Here is a 16,334-nt window from a genome sequence, read left to right as displayed (position 1 = left end):
TAGTTAAGAAACACAAAGTAAACAGATAATCTACTTTTTGTATTAGCAAAATAGTAAACTTACCAAAAGTAATGATCAGACTGGGTGCAGTGGCTGCCACCTGTAATTCCAGCACTCTGGGAGGCCAAGGCAGGCGGATCACTTGAGGTCAGGAGTCTAAGATCAGCCTAGACAACATGGTGAAACTCCATCTGTACTAAAAATACAAAATTAGCCAGGCGTGGTAGCAGGCACCTGTAATCTCAGCTACTCGGGAGGCTGAGGTTGGAGAATCACTTGAACCCAGGAGGAGGCAGAGGTTGCGGTGAGCCGAGATCGCACTAGTGCACTCTAGCCTGGGTGACAGAGTGCAACTCTGTCTCAAAAAAAAAAAAAAAAAAAGTAATGATCAGTGTTGGTCAGTGTGCAAGTTTTATACCTATTTTTTAGGAAAATATATTGTCTTTCTTTTTTAAAAAATAAAAATCAGAAAACAATTTGGTAGTTTGTATCAAAAACTTTAAAAATATTCATTCCCTTTGACCTAGTAATTCTAATACTGGGTGTCTGTCTTAAGAAAATCATTTATAAGCAGACAAAGATTTAAACATAAGGATATTGACTTCAGCAATATATATTATGGCAGCTATAATAATAGATCCCATTTACCAAACCCCAGTTATGTGCCAGGCCCCGTGCCAGTACTTAGCACACATCATGCCATCTAATTTATATGACCAAAAAAATTAACCATTAAATGTTCAACAGTAGAGGAAAGATTAAATGATGGTATAATGAACTATTATATAACCAATTAAACATGACATATGCAAATAATTTTGGTAAGTGGATAAAGTGCTTATAAGAATATCTGAATATAAAACTATGGAATAATTGCAAATGTATATGTGTATCCGCAATAGTTATAAATGCATATGCATAAATCATTGCAAATCAACGCAATTATTTGTGCGTGTATATATATACATGGTTATATAAAAATCAGAACAAAAATAGAACTAAATGTAACCAGTGTTAACATGGTATTGTTATCTTAGATGAGTAAATTTTACTTTTTGTCTTAAACTGTTCTGTGTTCCAAACAATGACTAAATGTTATAGGAAATAACTGCAAGAGGACTCCACTTTCTGACCGCTGAGCAGTGAGAGCTATTTGTGATGCCACTGGTATCATTGTATAGAGTGTGCAGAACTTAATTAATCCACTTTAAGTTCTATTTACTTTTAAGTATTTGTCTTTGGCAAGTTTCACTTTTTAAGTGTACTGTGTAGGCCTACTGCTGCTACTCTTGTATTTCTGATTATTCCTTTTTTTTTTTTTTTTTTTTTCAAATAAAGAAAAGCATGAACTTCAGCCAAATGACTTAGTCATCTCCAAATCCCTCGAGGCATCTGGTCGAATATATGTCTACCGGAAAGACCTGGCGGACACTTTGGTAAGGACCTTCAGCCTTGTATTTGAAACAAACAGGCCAGGCGAGGTGGCTTATACCTGTAATCTGAGCACTTTGGGAGGCCAAGGCAGGAAGATGGCTTGAGCTCAGAAGTTTGAGACCAGCTTAGAAGTTTGCGACCCTGTCTCTACAAAAAAATTTAAGAATTAACTGGGCATAGTAGTACACACCTGTTGTCCCTAGGTGTGTGCTGAGGTGGGAGGCTCTCTTCAGCCCAGGAGGTCAAGGCTGCAGTGAGTTGTGATCTCATCATTGCAGTCCAGCCCGGGTGATAGGGTAGGACCTTGTCTCAAAAAAAAAAAAAAAAAAAAGGAACACACGTACCACATAAAGCATAGGTTTTATGTGTTTATAATGAATGTTAAAAAAATTAAATTATTTCTTCCCTTATCCAATGATACAATTCCCAAGTAACAGTACTTTTACAAATCAAAAAGGGGTTGAGCAATTCAGTTCAATCCAACTTGAGGAATTCTAAACCCTGCCTAAGTGAAACCTTTTCTAAGCCCCTGAAATAAGGGATTTGAGATAGGTGACTCCTTCTCCCATCGAATTTTAATTTCATTTCTTCTTTTTCGGTGAGTATATGAAGATGAGGCTGAGAAATGCATCCTAGGTGGATTTAAGGAGAAAGAGTCCCTTGTTTCAGTACATTTGGTACACTTCGTTCCATTCCCTTGAAGAAAAGCATGGATGACCTGCCTTCTCTGTGTAGAATGGGGTCATGGTGATGGGGCGTTAGCTGCCACTGAAGATAAAGAGTCTGGAGAAATGTAGAACCCACACTTTAAGTTACTTTCAGTCCAAAATTTAAGAACACCTATGCCTAAGTGGGTGATTTCATTGCTGCTGTGGTTCCTAAAGACCTCAGTCCTGGGATTGGCTTCTGAATAGGAGGACCAGACTTCAGATCTGTCATCTAGAAAAAGTGGGCTCTAGCAGATTGCGATTGTGTCTGGAACTCAGAGTCCCCATCTCTTCATGGAGCCATCGCTGGGGTGGGTCTTTCTCACTGGCTCCTGTTGTATGTATAATTGAGAAACCTGCATACCACGTAGGTTAACTCAAACTACTGATAATAGTTTTATGTCCAGATATATGTCTACTGGAAAGACATTTTATGTAACGTTGTCTGCAGGATATTAAGCTATCATAATAATGTGAATCACTTATTACCAGATCTGTATGTGCTGAGTAATTTACATACGGTATCTCGTTTAACACTTCCAGTAACCCCACGAGAGAGGCTGAGTAACCACTGTAGCTTCATACAGCCAAGTCAGGGAGAGTGCTTCGATTTTTAAATGCGATTATATGTTTGACTCTGAAGCCCCTGCACATTTCTTTCATTTGTACATGCCTTACTTGGACCTTTCCTGTGCTGTCCTTCAGCAGGCCACAGTCCTGTGTAATTCTGTCAGTGAAACATAACCAACTGGGTGCTGCACAGCATTTTTGAGTAAATAATGAGATTGATTTTACCGCTCCCCATGAAGGAGGACGATCTGACATGTAGCTACTGTGGGGCTTGTTGCAGTAGAGGAAACCCCCACTCTGAATATCCTCCATGCCTCCTCTGCCACCCATACGTGGCCTTCTCAGGTAGCTCCCTCCTGTGCATCCCCACGGCTCAATCTACCACTGTCCAAGGCCACCTTCAGAAAAGAAGGCAGGCCTGGGCAATGCCTTGATGGAATAAATAGGTGCTGTGAAATATGTTCCAAGAGAAGCCAGACTCCATCCTACCCTCAAAAGCCTCCCCTGCCAACTCTTGACACCACCTAAAATTGTCCTACTGGAATCATAGATTTAGATATTTCATCACCAAAAGATGTCATTTAAAATCTAACATTGTAAGGGAAGAATAATACCTGAAAACACCAGTACCTACTATCACTTTCACATAGATTAATCTTCTTAGAAAACAGGAATTAGAGCACTGAAGGAATGAGATAGAAAAATTTAATGTTCCTTGGCAAGGGCAATGGACAACCTTGAATAAATAGAGTTATTCAACCTTGAATAAATAGAGTTAATAACTCGAGTTGGGTAAGGGACCCAATTAGGGAGAAAATGGGGACAAAGAGCCAAGTAGAAGTATCCTGACACCTCCAAATTATTAAGCAGGTATGTGTGTTACTTCCTCACTCTGGGTCTTTCTTAGAAAGTTAGCAGTAGAGTCTGTCTGGTCTTAGCCTAGCCAGACCAATCCCTGAGAAACCTCAGCTTTTCCTCCACCTCAACACCTCTAAATTTGTTAGCTGGTTCGTTTGGTCATTGCTTTCCGAGCACCACAGTGTGCCCTACACTGGGGATACAGAGACAAAGTGGACCTTGACCTGCTGCTGAGAGGACTGAATCTGTGGGAAAGCTCTGTGAAGATCTTCAGTCATTAGGTTTTTTTAAAAAAATAGGAAATGTTTTCATCAATGTAAAACTTCTAAAATGCAAATTATTTATTTTTCAGTTTAGAAATGTTGATTAATATTTGGCACCTGGAATATTCCCTTTATCCTACTATGTCATTTATTTTTGCAAGGTTCCTTCTGTTTGTTTTAAAGTTATTATTCAAATCTAACGCTTCAAATGGGAGAATTTATATTTTCATTAGAAAACATCAACTATTTTGGAAAGATGCCAAATAATCTTTTTAATAACTTTAGTGGTGAAATAGACTGAAAGTTGTGATGGCATCTAATACTTTTATGCCATATCTTAAGGAAATACTGTTACCAGCCTCATAGTTGTTAGGCCCTATTTACGTAGGGAAAGCAGTTGATACTTAAAATAATAATCTACCATGGGATATAAATGAAATAATTTCTATTTTTTATTTCATGTTAAAACTTTTTTACTTTCTATGGGCATTTTAATAAAACGTGTAAATGTGTGTCTGGGATGAGACTTGCTAAACATATTTCCTGTAAACGCCATGTCTGTCTTTATTGAAGTGCACCATGACATTTCTTCTGTTTGTTTTTATACTAACCCTGCCGGCACATTAATTCTTACCAGAAGCCAAAGTGATTTCGGGGCTTTCGCTTTCATTATGCTGTCTGCCAGGGCAGTGTTTTATAATCAGATTTGTGCGTGCATGTGTGCACGTGGGGGTAGGGGAGAGAGATGGGGGAGGAGCGGGCGAACTCACTGAAGTATCATTGATCACATTCTACTGTTCCCAAGACCGTTTCCTAAATTGGCTGTAACTCACTGAAGGTGAACAGACCAGGGAAAATATTAAGTGCACTCTGAAAAGATTACTTTGCTAATCTGAGCTTCTAGTGCCTTTCTACAGCCAGCCAATGCAGTGCAAAACATTTGGGAATTACTGAGGATCTTTTTGCTTCTGTTGGTTTAGAACCCATTTGCAGAAAATGAGGAATCACAGCAAAGGTCGATGAGGATTTTGGGAATGAACACTTGGGATCTTGCTCTGGAATTAATGAATTTTGATTGGAGTCTATTCAATTCAATTCACGAGGTAAATGAGGAGTGAAAAGATAAAATACAAATGCTGTTTTAACTGTGAATTCTTTGTGAAGAATATCAATGCGTGCGGTGATGAAATTATGCTAGAATAACATGGTCCAAAAGATATTTGGGGACTTGAAATATATTGAAAGACTGACTCAATTCTAAAAAAATCAGAATATGTGAGCATGCTTTTATTTGCCCCTAGTGTGAGCATATGCTTGTGTAATGTATAAATATGCTGTATTTCATGCATATAAATATATATATGTATTTGGAGATGAGGCTCTAATGGGGTTGATGAACCATTTTATCTTTGATATTGATAGGTTTATTTTTTCCATGAAGTTTATGATAGTTGTACAAGAATCATATTCATATTTATGTATGTACACACATATCCATCTTTTTACTTAAGAACATTCTACAAATTTAGACTGCATTGTAAGACTTCAAGTAACTTATTGAAAATTTTGGATATATTTCAAGTTTTTATGTCCATCAATTTTTCACTTGAGGACAGATTATAACATTTTTAAAACAATAGATTGGGAAATAGCAAAATGCTACTGACGATTCATGAATACATTTGTCCAGAGAAAACCCTCACAGGAATCAGGAGATGAAAAATGTTAGAGCCCTCTGTAACCATATGTTGCATTTGCTTCGCCATGTAGTGAAATTTTTCATTCTGAAGTGGCCTTTCCTTCTGAAGAAGGAACCTCATGCCCAATTTAGAGACCCAAATGTCCTCATATTTTCTCATTAAACAGATTTCAATATTATGATCAGAATGTGAGCAAGTACTGAATTCCTTCAGACTAAATGACTTGTGTCTTTGGAAGTGTTAGTAGACTGGGATATATCCCTGCTTATGCAGTGGAAGAATGTAGATTACCTCTGTAAAACACACACACACACACACACACACGCACACAAACACATTTAAAAACAAATCTCTTCTATTGCTTTGCACATGGTCCATCTATATAAATAGTTACTGGTCTTGTTTGCTTTCGTAAATTATCAGACCTTGCCCTAATCTCATTCTCTTTGCATTTATGGTTTGACAATGTTTTATATTGGTGGTTTTTAAAGAGCAGGTACTCAGACCAGCATCATCAGCGGGACTTGGGCACTTGTTAGAAATGCAGATTTCCAGCCCCTCCACACCCCTACAGGATCAGAAGTTCTAGGGGTGGGATCCGGCAATCTGTGCTTCAGCAGTCCTCCAGGTGATCCTGATTCACACTAAAATTTGAGGACCACTGTCTTAGAGAACAGACCTGTGAGGGTCTGATGTGCACCTTAACAAATACTAGTACTACTAGCGTTCATTTTCACTTGAATTTTTCAACATGACAAGTTTGGGAAATTTGGGGATTCCTTTTATGCTATGATTTAAACTTCAGGATATCTTAGATTTGTATATAAAGATGTCTTCCTTACATTCTGAAAAATCACTTATATAAGGATTCTAGGTGAACATTATTGAATGAGGCACCTCTAAAACTAACTCATTTTGAATTTAATGTATTACTATTCACCATATTCTCTGTTAGCGTATTAATAATATGGGAGGAACTACCTGAAGTAGCTCTTAAAATTTGACCGAGTTTTGTATCAACCATACTTTGCTATAAATAAACCCTGGCATGAATACATTTTCTTTCAGCAAGAGCTGATCTACTTCACGTTCAGCAGACAGGGAAGTGGGGAACACACTGCAAATCTCAGCCTTCTGCTCCAGAGATGCAATGAGGTCCAGCTTTGGGTGGCCACGGAGATTCTGCTCTGCAGCCAGCTGGGCAAGCGAGTGCAGCTGGTGAAAAAATTCATCAAAATTGCGGCTCAGTAAGTTTCTAGTGTGAGAAGTGCCATTCCTCTAGTCTTCTTGAGAGAGTACATTGTTCTTCTTTCTTTTTTTCTTATGATGATAAGGGTTGGGATATAAACGTGTAATATGGAGTTAAATGACTAAATGGTTGAAAAGGTCCAATTTTGAATATTTATGTCTTTGCATTTCAAGTATTTATACCTTAAAGTAAATGTCAAAATATCAGACAGAAGCACTGTGCTCTCTGCCTCAGCACTAATAAGCAGGCAGTACACACATCCTTCATTCTGCAGCTGAACTACAGTGTGCCTGGGTGAGCTACAGGAGGCAAGAAAAAAGGGGATGATGATGTGCACAAGTGGGAATCATTACACGTCAGGTGCATTGTAGGACCTGCTCATTGCTCCTTGAGGCCCACGGTATGAACTTTTGCGAACTCGTTCATTAGAAGGCCCTGCACTGGCTGGCCCCACCCCCTGAGCCTCATCCCTGGGTGCACCCCATGCTCTAGCCACTCTAAATGTCTGTCCCTCCCATGAGCACCATCTTCCAACCCTGAACACTTGTTGGCTTTGCCAAGAATGGCCACTTGCACCCAGCAAATTGCTACCATTCTTCAAGACCTCAGTCAAATATTCCTTCCTTCCTGAAGTTACCCGATTTTCAAATGCAGGGGTACTACTTCTGCTACTGCCTCTACTTCCCCTCTGCACAGATATACTTTTTACCTTCTGAAAGCTTATTATATTTATTAAATTTATCTGTTTATATAGGATTTCTTCACTAGGCTGTGTTCGCTTTCAAAGAACAGGGGCTATTTCTTATCAATCATTATACCTGGGTGCGTGGTACAGAACTTGGTAAATAGCAATGACTCAGTTAATGTTGAATGAAATTTTAGTAACTTGCTAGGAGCATCTCTTAAAATATCAGATTCATATCAAGGGTCTGTTCTTTGGACAGCTCCCCAGCAGAAGCAGGGAGCATGAATCAAAATCTTCCCCAGCTCCTTTTACTTCCTGCGCTTCCAGTTTTATTTCTCCTTTGTCTTCCAAAGTAGTTTTTATATCAAACAGTTTTCAAGTACATGTCAGTGCAGCATATTCAGAAACTATATATTGATCACTTACATGTACAGATGTGTACAAGGTAGTGTGGGGAAATCAGACTGAGTCTACACCAGTTCCTGCCTTTGTGAGGCGTGCAGTGTGTCAGTGGGTAATTCTATACCTCAGCTGGCTCCTGTGCAAAACAGAATGGGAGAATGCCCTAGAAGAAGATCTAAGTCTGTTGAGGCTTTAGAGGAGCGAGAGCTCATACCCCAAGGGTGTGGGAAGCAGGATCAGGAAAACGTTGGTGAAGGAAGTTGCCTTTGAATCTATTTGAATTCTGGGTGGGATGTGACAGGTAGGAATTCAAAAGAGTACACTCTCTGTGGGAGGCCAACTCAGTGGAGACAATGAAGCAGAGCCTGTGGTTAGACAGTAATCTGTTCTGATTTAGAGTGGAGGGGGATTTGTAAGGAAGTTGTGGGAGAATGATCTGCAAAGACAGATGGGACCAAATTGTAAAAGATCTTGAATTTCAGATTGAAGGGTTTGAACTGAATTGAGAAGGGAGAAGGGATTTTTTGAAAGTTTTTGGGCAGGAGACATGATCAGAGTTATCCTTCAGGAAGGTTGGTCTGAAACTAGCACGTTGAACTGTAGCAAAGAGACCCCAAGAGGAGGATAATTTTTCTTAGGCAAGAAGAGACCATGGAGGTTCCTGACCTGGTATTTGGTGTGACTGGGCATGGAAGGATAGATAACAAGATCTGCCTAAATCTTATTGATTGCTTTTATGGTGAATGCTTTTTAAAAAAAATTTGGCCATTGTGTTCCAAAATGGCTTGTAAAATTCCTAAAGGTGAGGCTCTTTTGGGTAAAAAGCTTTCTTATAAATGCTAATTATGTGGATAAGTGGGAAATTAATGTTCCAAGGAGTAAGATGACACCACCCAGCTCAGTTCCCACTATAAGATTATATCTATCCTCAGGGAAATGAAATATATTCACATCTTCTCCATATGGCCCCATGCTCTTGAATGCTTTATGGTAGTGGTCTCTATCCCTAACCCATGGAATAGAATGCCAACAGAAACATAAAGTTAAATTCCCTGTAATCATGCTAGTAGGAATAACCAAGGGAAAATAGTAATTTCCACAATCATGAAGCGTTTTTCCTGCCTGAGGCATCCTATTTGCATATTCATGTTTCCCCTCCTTCTCACCATCCCCATCCCCCACCTCTGTGGATTGAGTGGATTTTATTTCCTCACACAAAGACAAAAGGAGTGTTTGCTGAACTGGAATGTTTAGTGTCAGACAGTCTGTTCTTATCATGGAATGAATGACCCTTGTTAACAGAGGATTCCAGCCTGGAATGGCATCTAATATTTGCACTGTATCAATTTGTCTTCTCCAGAAAGTGTGTCTGTATTAATTCCTTTTTTTTCTTAACAGATTTAGATGTTAGTTATATGTGTGTTTTTATGGGTTTTTTTCCTTAAAATATGACTAAAAAAGAAAGCTATATGGACCAGGAAAATTGTTCATGAGGAGCTAAAAGATAAAAAGATAGGAATTCTAAGATTTCACATAGATAAATTAAGCTCAATAAAAAGTAGAATAAAAGATATCTTTATAATGAATAATGATAAAATCATTTCCCCAGAAGTTCTTGTTTTCTACTTCAGCAAATGCTGTTTAAAAGGCTTCTTGTGTACTAGGAACCTGGGTGATGGGCAGAATGTAAAAATGATTAGATGTATACTCTAGCCTTAAGGAACCTACTATCTAGCAGAGATTGCATAAGCAGTGGGGCCTCCATCATATCCTAAGGTGAAGGGACCCAGGGGCAAGAGAGACTTCGAACTGGAGCTTCCAGCAGGGGGATGGAACAGTTCTTACTGACCACAAGAGCCTCTGCAGAGGAGGCTGGTATTTCAAAACATCAACTCAGGAGGAGATGGCACTAACTCAAGTCTGTTCTAGCTGGTGGGAACGTTCAGGGTTGTGAAGAGTCAGAAAAAGTAAAATGAGGCAAGTGAACAGCAGGAGGAAGGGGAGTCACCATGTGAAAGCAGTGATTCTCAAATGCAGGTAGGTTTCCCAGTCACAGACTGGGAGGTATCTTATTGGAGTTTATTCATGGAATATACCAAGTGGGGTCGACCCAGGAGAAAGTTGGCAAAAAACCACGTAAGGGGTCACTTGGATGAAGGTACAGGGCCTCACAATTACCAAGGAACTGCTGGCAGAGCCAAAAGCTGGACAGGAGGACCATGAGAGGGACAGACCATGCCCAGTGGAGGCTCAGCAGCAAGGTGCCTGCAAGATGTGTGTCCACCCCAGATACCTTTGGCATGAGGTGTGGAGGCAACACGGCCTTTCTAGGTTCCACTGTTCTGGGGATGGAACTTCTAGAATGCCCCCAGGCCTGAGCCTTCCTTGCTTGGAGCCATGTGTAGCTGGACTCAGGCAGTACCTAACCTGTGGGGCCGGCTCTGGGCATGCCAGTGTAGGCAGGGCCTGCCAGAGCACAGCTGCTGTGGGTCTCCCTACTTACTCCACAGCTCAGCTTATTCTCCTGATTCTGAACTAGGTAATCTCATACACTATGTATGCAGCTGGGAATCGGTATAGCTTTAGGAGACAGCGGTTTGTATTATGTATCGAGAACCTTTAATGTCTTCACAGCTTTTGACCAATCATGGAATGACTGGAAGTCCAATGTAATGGGAAAAAAATCACAAATACAGTAAAAAGTTTATTCCAGCATTCTGTGTAACTGGGAAAATTGAAAATCATCCACAATAGAGGAATAAATTATGTAATATGCTCTTTTGATAAAATATTACATAGCTGTTAATGATAGTAAATAATCCATAGTATATAATATAACATGGTATTTAACTGAAGAAGCAGGCAAGATCTACACTATTCCCAGATTCCATGTGAGACATTGGTGGAGAGGTCAGAAGGGATGGCATCTGAGGGAAGCTAAACAAACATCACAAGGCCCCTGATACACACTCTGCTTACTGCTAAGTACTTCATGTTTTTACATAGTAAACGATCAAGGGAGGGTAATTTTTTTTATTATTTTAAAGCCCTATCTCAGAGAGGTTGTTTTGTAATGCTCTCCAGATAAAGGAGTGCCTGGAATTCACAGCTATTCTGGCTGCCGTGAAATCCCGAGCTCCCCCTGCCATTCCAAGCCCTCTTAGCTGGCTTTGGAAATTAGTGGAATGTTGACCAGTTAAGTCTCTGGGCATGATTGATGTTATGCAGAGTGGATAGCCTCAAGAAGTGAATGGAGCTCAACATGATCTTATTTTGCATTTCATTTCCTTGTTTAACTGAGAAATGTGGAACAGTATTCCCATTAATATATGCCGTATTTAAAATATATACATATTATAGTAGCTATTTTGTTGGTAGCAAAGAAAATGTGCCTAAATGTAATGGGAGGGGGAGCTTAGACCTGTGAGGTGAGAAGGGCTTGTCTGTCAAAAAATGAAAAAACGTGTTTTGATGAAGGAGTCAGGACTAGTGAACTGTTAAAAGGAGAGTGGGGCGTATATAAAGAAACATGATTTTAAAAGAGTGCTCAGTTGAAATTGTAAATGCACACAACATAGGTAAAAAAGGAGGAATCTTGTGAAATATGAGGAGGGTGTCAAGAGCACAGATCTTTTCCTTTAGGTAAGAGTGAGCTGAGGCGTTTGGAATCATTTCTTTGGCATTAGAGACAGCTGAAGGGCAGTAAGGGGTACGTAGGCTGTAGAGCAGAATTCCTGAGCTCTGTGGCCTAGGAGGGTCTTTTCAGCTTTATCTTTTGTGATTATCTGGGGAAAGAATGTTTCCTCAAAGTGTCCTCTACTCTCTTTTATTTTATAGCTGCAAAGCCCAGAGAAACCTGAATTCTTTCTTTGCCATTGTGATGGGTCTCAACACTGCTTCTGTCAGTCGACTGTCACAGACCTGGGAGGTGAGCCTTGGAGTCCCATGGTGAGGGGCACATAAAATGGAAATAAAGTAATTTACATGGATTAAATGAGATAAGTACTACTAAACTAAAAATGTTTGAAAGTCATATGTCAAGGTGGTAGGGATCTTTTTGATCAAATGGTCTTTAAACAGTTGTATAATGTGTCTGAACTAGATAAAAATGGTAACGTGCTCCCCAGCTAGAATTAGTCTTCCCCTCTGTCCTGCCTGATAGTGCAGTTCTCGTTCCAGGCTGGTCCCCACAGTCTCCCTGCATGATGATGCGTGCTCAGAAGTGCGTTTGCTGTGATGCTAATGAGTTTAAGCTTCGAGGCCTCTCACTTGCAGGGCCCCTGGCAATGTGTTCACATGGATGATGTATATTTTTGTAAAATTTGCGAAAGCAAAGTAATTTTATATTCTTTTTCTTAAAGAGGATCCACAAAACGTTCTAAAGTTTTAGACCTCCCACATTCTGGCTCTGCACGCCGAAGGCTGTTTGGGTTCTGAGATGCAGAGGCCCTCTCAAGTTCGCACAAGGTCTGACGTGTGGACTGCGACATTCATGTGGGAAGACCTGAAACTGGGGATACCCCTAAACTTAGCCAGACACAGGTGCAGGACTCTGCCTCACTCATGGTCCCCTCACCGTCCTTCCTTGGGCTTTTGTTTCCTTCGCTCTCCTTTCCTTCCTGACTGGCTACCTTCCTATGTACCACTTCTCCCCTCATCATTGCTCTTTAAGCATCATGCCTCTGCCTCTAGCCTGCGTGTGGCTCACTGTGGTCTCCTCAGCCTCCCTCACAGTCCTCTCAGATTTAGTTCCTATCACTGACTGTGCCATTCTCTTCATGGTTCCCAACTCAAACTCCTACAAGAGAAAAGCTGATAGGCCAGCTATCTTTTTCTCGGAATAGGTCTCTGGGCAACCTGTGGATTCGCTTTCTTTCAGTCAGGGGTCATACCCTGAAGGAATGCACTGTGCTGACCCAAGGGTCAGAGTCAGTCCTCCTTAAAGGGGCCCAAAAGAAAAGAAATGAAAGCCCCGCCTGCTCTGCTTAAGCAAACAAGACCTTCACACACAAAGCAAGATGAAAGACATGGGTGACAGATGCCACGATTCATTAGAGTAGGAGGAAAACAAATGGCTGGCAAGGGTCAGTGGGGAGCGAATTTGAATTAAACCTTGAATGAAACTGATTTGGAAAAACTGAGAGGAGAAATAACTCAATTAGATTCAACCAGCTTATGTTTAATCTGCGCATTGACTGCCTGCTATGTGCAGAGCACTGCATCAGTGCCATAGCAGACAGGAGATGGCTACATGAGAACTGAGCATGCCTGTGATAACAGAAGTCTTGGACCAGGGCAGAGCAAGTGGAGGGACTCATTCTGCCTCTGGGTAGCTGAGAAAACTTGAATGAGAAGCCTCAAGCTGCAGGGCCTTCGAGGTCCAGCTGGGAGTTACTGGAGTGTGGGGATGGGCATCTCAGGCAGAGGTGACCACAGGATCTCCAGGTCTGGTGACTGGATGAATGGAAAGTGATCACACTTCCCGAATAGATAATACAGGAAAAGAAATAGATCAGAGGTCAGCAAACTGCTTTGGTAAAGGGCCAGCGAGGAAAAATGTTTAGGTTGTGCAGGCCACATGGTCTCTGTTGCAGCTGCTCAACTCTGCCATTGGAGTGAAAGAGCAGCTGTAGTATGTGCCTGAATGAAGGGGTGTGGCAGCAATCCAATAAAACTTGACCTCCTAAAAGTAGCTCATGGCTAGATTTGTTCCATGGCTGATCTCTGGAGTAGATCACTTAGTTCGACTTCGGACATGTTGGATTTGAGGTGCCACTGGGACATTTGTGAGGGATGTCCCACAGACTAAGGTAGGCAGCTTAGAAGAAAGATTAGAATCAGTTGCAAATATCTCCATTTTGTGTCTTCTCATTTAATTTGTCCTCTGTTTGTTGGGGTGTGTGTGTGCGTGCGTGCGTGTGTGTGTGTGTGTGTGTGTGTAGTTTCCAAACAGATTAAACTACCTGTTTGCTGTGATAAACTGAGTCCAGATTCAAAATTATCACATTGAAAAAAATCTATCTCTAAATAATGTAAAAGTCTAATTATTATAGGAGTTGCCTCATTGTTTTGATTCCTTTTAGAAACAAAAAATCCCGGAAATATCTTCTTATACTTTGTTGTTAGTGTTAATAGCTGGCATTTGTTAAGTACCAGCCAAGGACCGTGTACTTTTCATGAGTGGTCTCTACATCCTCAGCTGAAGAAACAGATCCGAGAGCTTGCTGACACACCAAACCACATAGCTAGAAAGGGCAGAGTCAGAGTTCAAACTCAGGCTGCCTTTAAATATGTGCTGTTTACCACAAAAGATTACTAAGTCAATATTGAAAGGCACCCAATTTTTTACTTAGCCATGTTAAAAGCAGGCTGGAACATTCCAGGCCCTTCTGCCTTAGGCCTGAATTTTTATTTGGGAGGATGGCCTATGTTTCCATCCCCTGTCACTTTGCATGGTACCTGTTATGGTTGAGCTCTTCAATTCATTGATTCCACTCATTAAAGTGCAGGCTTCGTCACTTAAGGTCTTCCTGGCCCTTCACTATTTAGCCCGATGCTGTGAAATAAAATTTCATCATCTATGCTAAAAATGTCAGCCAACATAATTATTTCCCACTCAGGAAGACTATTAAGAAGATGAGAGCATTTGTCAAAGGTAGGGTATGGAACTGAAATCTAAGTTTTTATTAAATGACCACCAGTATGTGGAATGTCTAACCAACTAGACTCCTGAATCATGTGGCTGTTATTTTAAGCTGTTTTAAGCAGCATTCCTAAGGAAGATCACATTAAAGGGATGATGAAAATTGTATAATGAGAAGCAATCAGGATAGAACAGATGATAGAGGTATTTATGTTCAGAAATGTGACACAGATAAACAACGTAATGAAAACTCCCTTCGATGCCTCTGAAAATAACCAACTTCTGTGACCTTCTGTTTTTTGTTTGTGTTTGTTTTTTAGAAAATCCCTGGGAAGTTTAAGAAACTTTTCTCTGAACTTGAAAGTTTAACAGTAAGTAGTTGAGCCAAAGGGGACTTATTCTTCAAAATAATTGCTAGGGTCTAGTTTCTTTCTACATTATGGTGGTTGGTATTTGTACTCTACCGTGTCAGGTAGCCTAGACTAGTTTACTTGTTTATGAAACTGTAGCTTTGCTTCTTATGGAGGGAAGCAAGTTGACAGTTAATGCTTCTTCCTCTCCTTCTAAAAACGTGGTGAAAATAATCCTTTTAGTGTGATTTTTTCAGAAGGCAGGCTTTTAAGTATAGTCCATTTCAAAGCCTGCAAAGTTAATCAGTATAAATTTAGCATGCAATTAGTGTCTCATGCATTTTCTTTTTCCCTTTTCTCCTTTTTACAATTTCTTAGATTGAGATTTTTAAAAATTATAGTTTCTTTTTAGAATACAAAAAAACAGTATCCTCTTGTTTTCTCTGCATTTTCTGTGCGTTACAAGGACAGCTTTTCTTGGTGGTGTATCTAACAAGAGACTTTGGGTTAATTCATGATATAAATTATGCAGAGGAAACTGTACTTAAAGGACCTCTTTGAGGAAAATAATAGGACAATCAAAAGATGTCTCTCATTTGCGGTCATTTCCCTTTATTGTAAACCAATAACTTGAATTTCATTCATTGCCTAGATTTCCTGCCCTAATTTAGTGAGTTTATTCTCCTAGGAAACCTTTATCTACTTTGTTCTTAGGAGGAATCTCTCTATATCTAAGTTATGTTCAAATTGTGTAGCAAAGGTGGATTTAGAATTGTTTCTATAGCACATTGATTTTTCTTTCTCTTTGTAATCTGCTTGGTTCGGCAGGATCCTTCCCTAAATCACAAAGCCTACAGAGATGCATTCAAAAAGATGAAGCCACCAAAAATCCCTTTCATGCCCTTATTGCTTAAAGGTAATGATTTTCTATCTTTTATGCCATGTAATTTCATCTTTCAGAAATTTATTACTCTAACTATTGAGGGCAAAAAAGGGACTCTCATTTTGTCTCTTTACAGTTATTTTGACATTCAGACCTAATTGCGTTTCCTTGTGATTGTTTTTCAAATAGCCGATTATTTTTGAGATACCTAGAATACGTAATTGTGTTTGAGCAGACACCAAAGCATTTTCACTTGACTCACAAAACTTGGCACTGGAAACATTTGTGTTTTTCTTTTACTCTACTTCTAAGCCCTGTATTACTTTCTTTGAGCCAACAATCCACCGAATTCAACCAAGAATAAGGCTGGCATAAAGAACCCAAATGGTGATCAATCATGTTCTATTTTTGCAACCTAAACTTAAGAGACGCAGCCCACAATTTGCTGTTGTATGAGAAGTACCTTTGGTCAATACAAGTAATATAGCTTTTGAAAAGTGTTGATGGAGAAGTGTACTTCCTTTCTTCAGGAGTGGAATTGAGTTGGGAAAATACTTGATAGCTGCAAGTTACTCCACTGACCACTCCCC

The 16,334-nt window shown here is 40.0% G+C and overlaps 1 protein-coding gene across 3 annotated transcripts in view; it reads left to right on the top strand.

The window, feature by feature from the left end:
• The window catches only part of RAPGEF5 (Rap guanine nucleotide exchange factor 5), a 240,850-nt gene that overhangs the window by 207,334 nt on the left and 17,182 nt on the right, over positions 1-16,334 (top strand). For all 3 annotated transcript variants that reach the window (XM_034963787.3, XM_055115754.2, XM_055115755.2), the window contains 6 exons: positions 1,339-1,436; positions 4,813-4,935; positions 6,601-6,779; positions 11,706-11,796; positions 14,832-14,882; positions 15,690-15,777. In XM_034963787.3, coding sequence (XP_034819678.1) covers positions 1,339-1,436; positions 4,813-4,935; positions 6,601-6,779; positions 11,706-11,796; positions 14,832-14,882; positions 15,690-15,777 — 630 coding nt within the window. The remainder of the gene's footprint in view (positions 1-1,338; positions 1,437-4,812; positions 4,936-6,600; positions 6,780-11,705; positions 11,797-14,831; positions 14,883-15,689; positions 15,778-16,334) is intronic.

This window comes from Pan paniscus, chromosome 6 (assembly GCF_029289425.2).
Source record: "Pan paniscus chromosome 6, NHGRI_mPanPan1-v2.0_pri, whole genome shotgun sequence".
Lineage (NCBI taxonomy): Eukaryota > Metazoa > Chordata > Mammalia > Primates > Hominidae > Pan > Pan paniscus.
The sequence above is the reverse complement of the archived record's forward strand: the minus strand, read 5'-3'. Positions and strand labels throughout refer to the sequence as shown.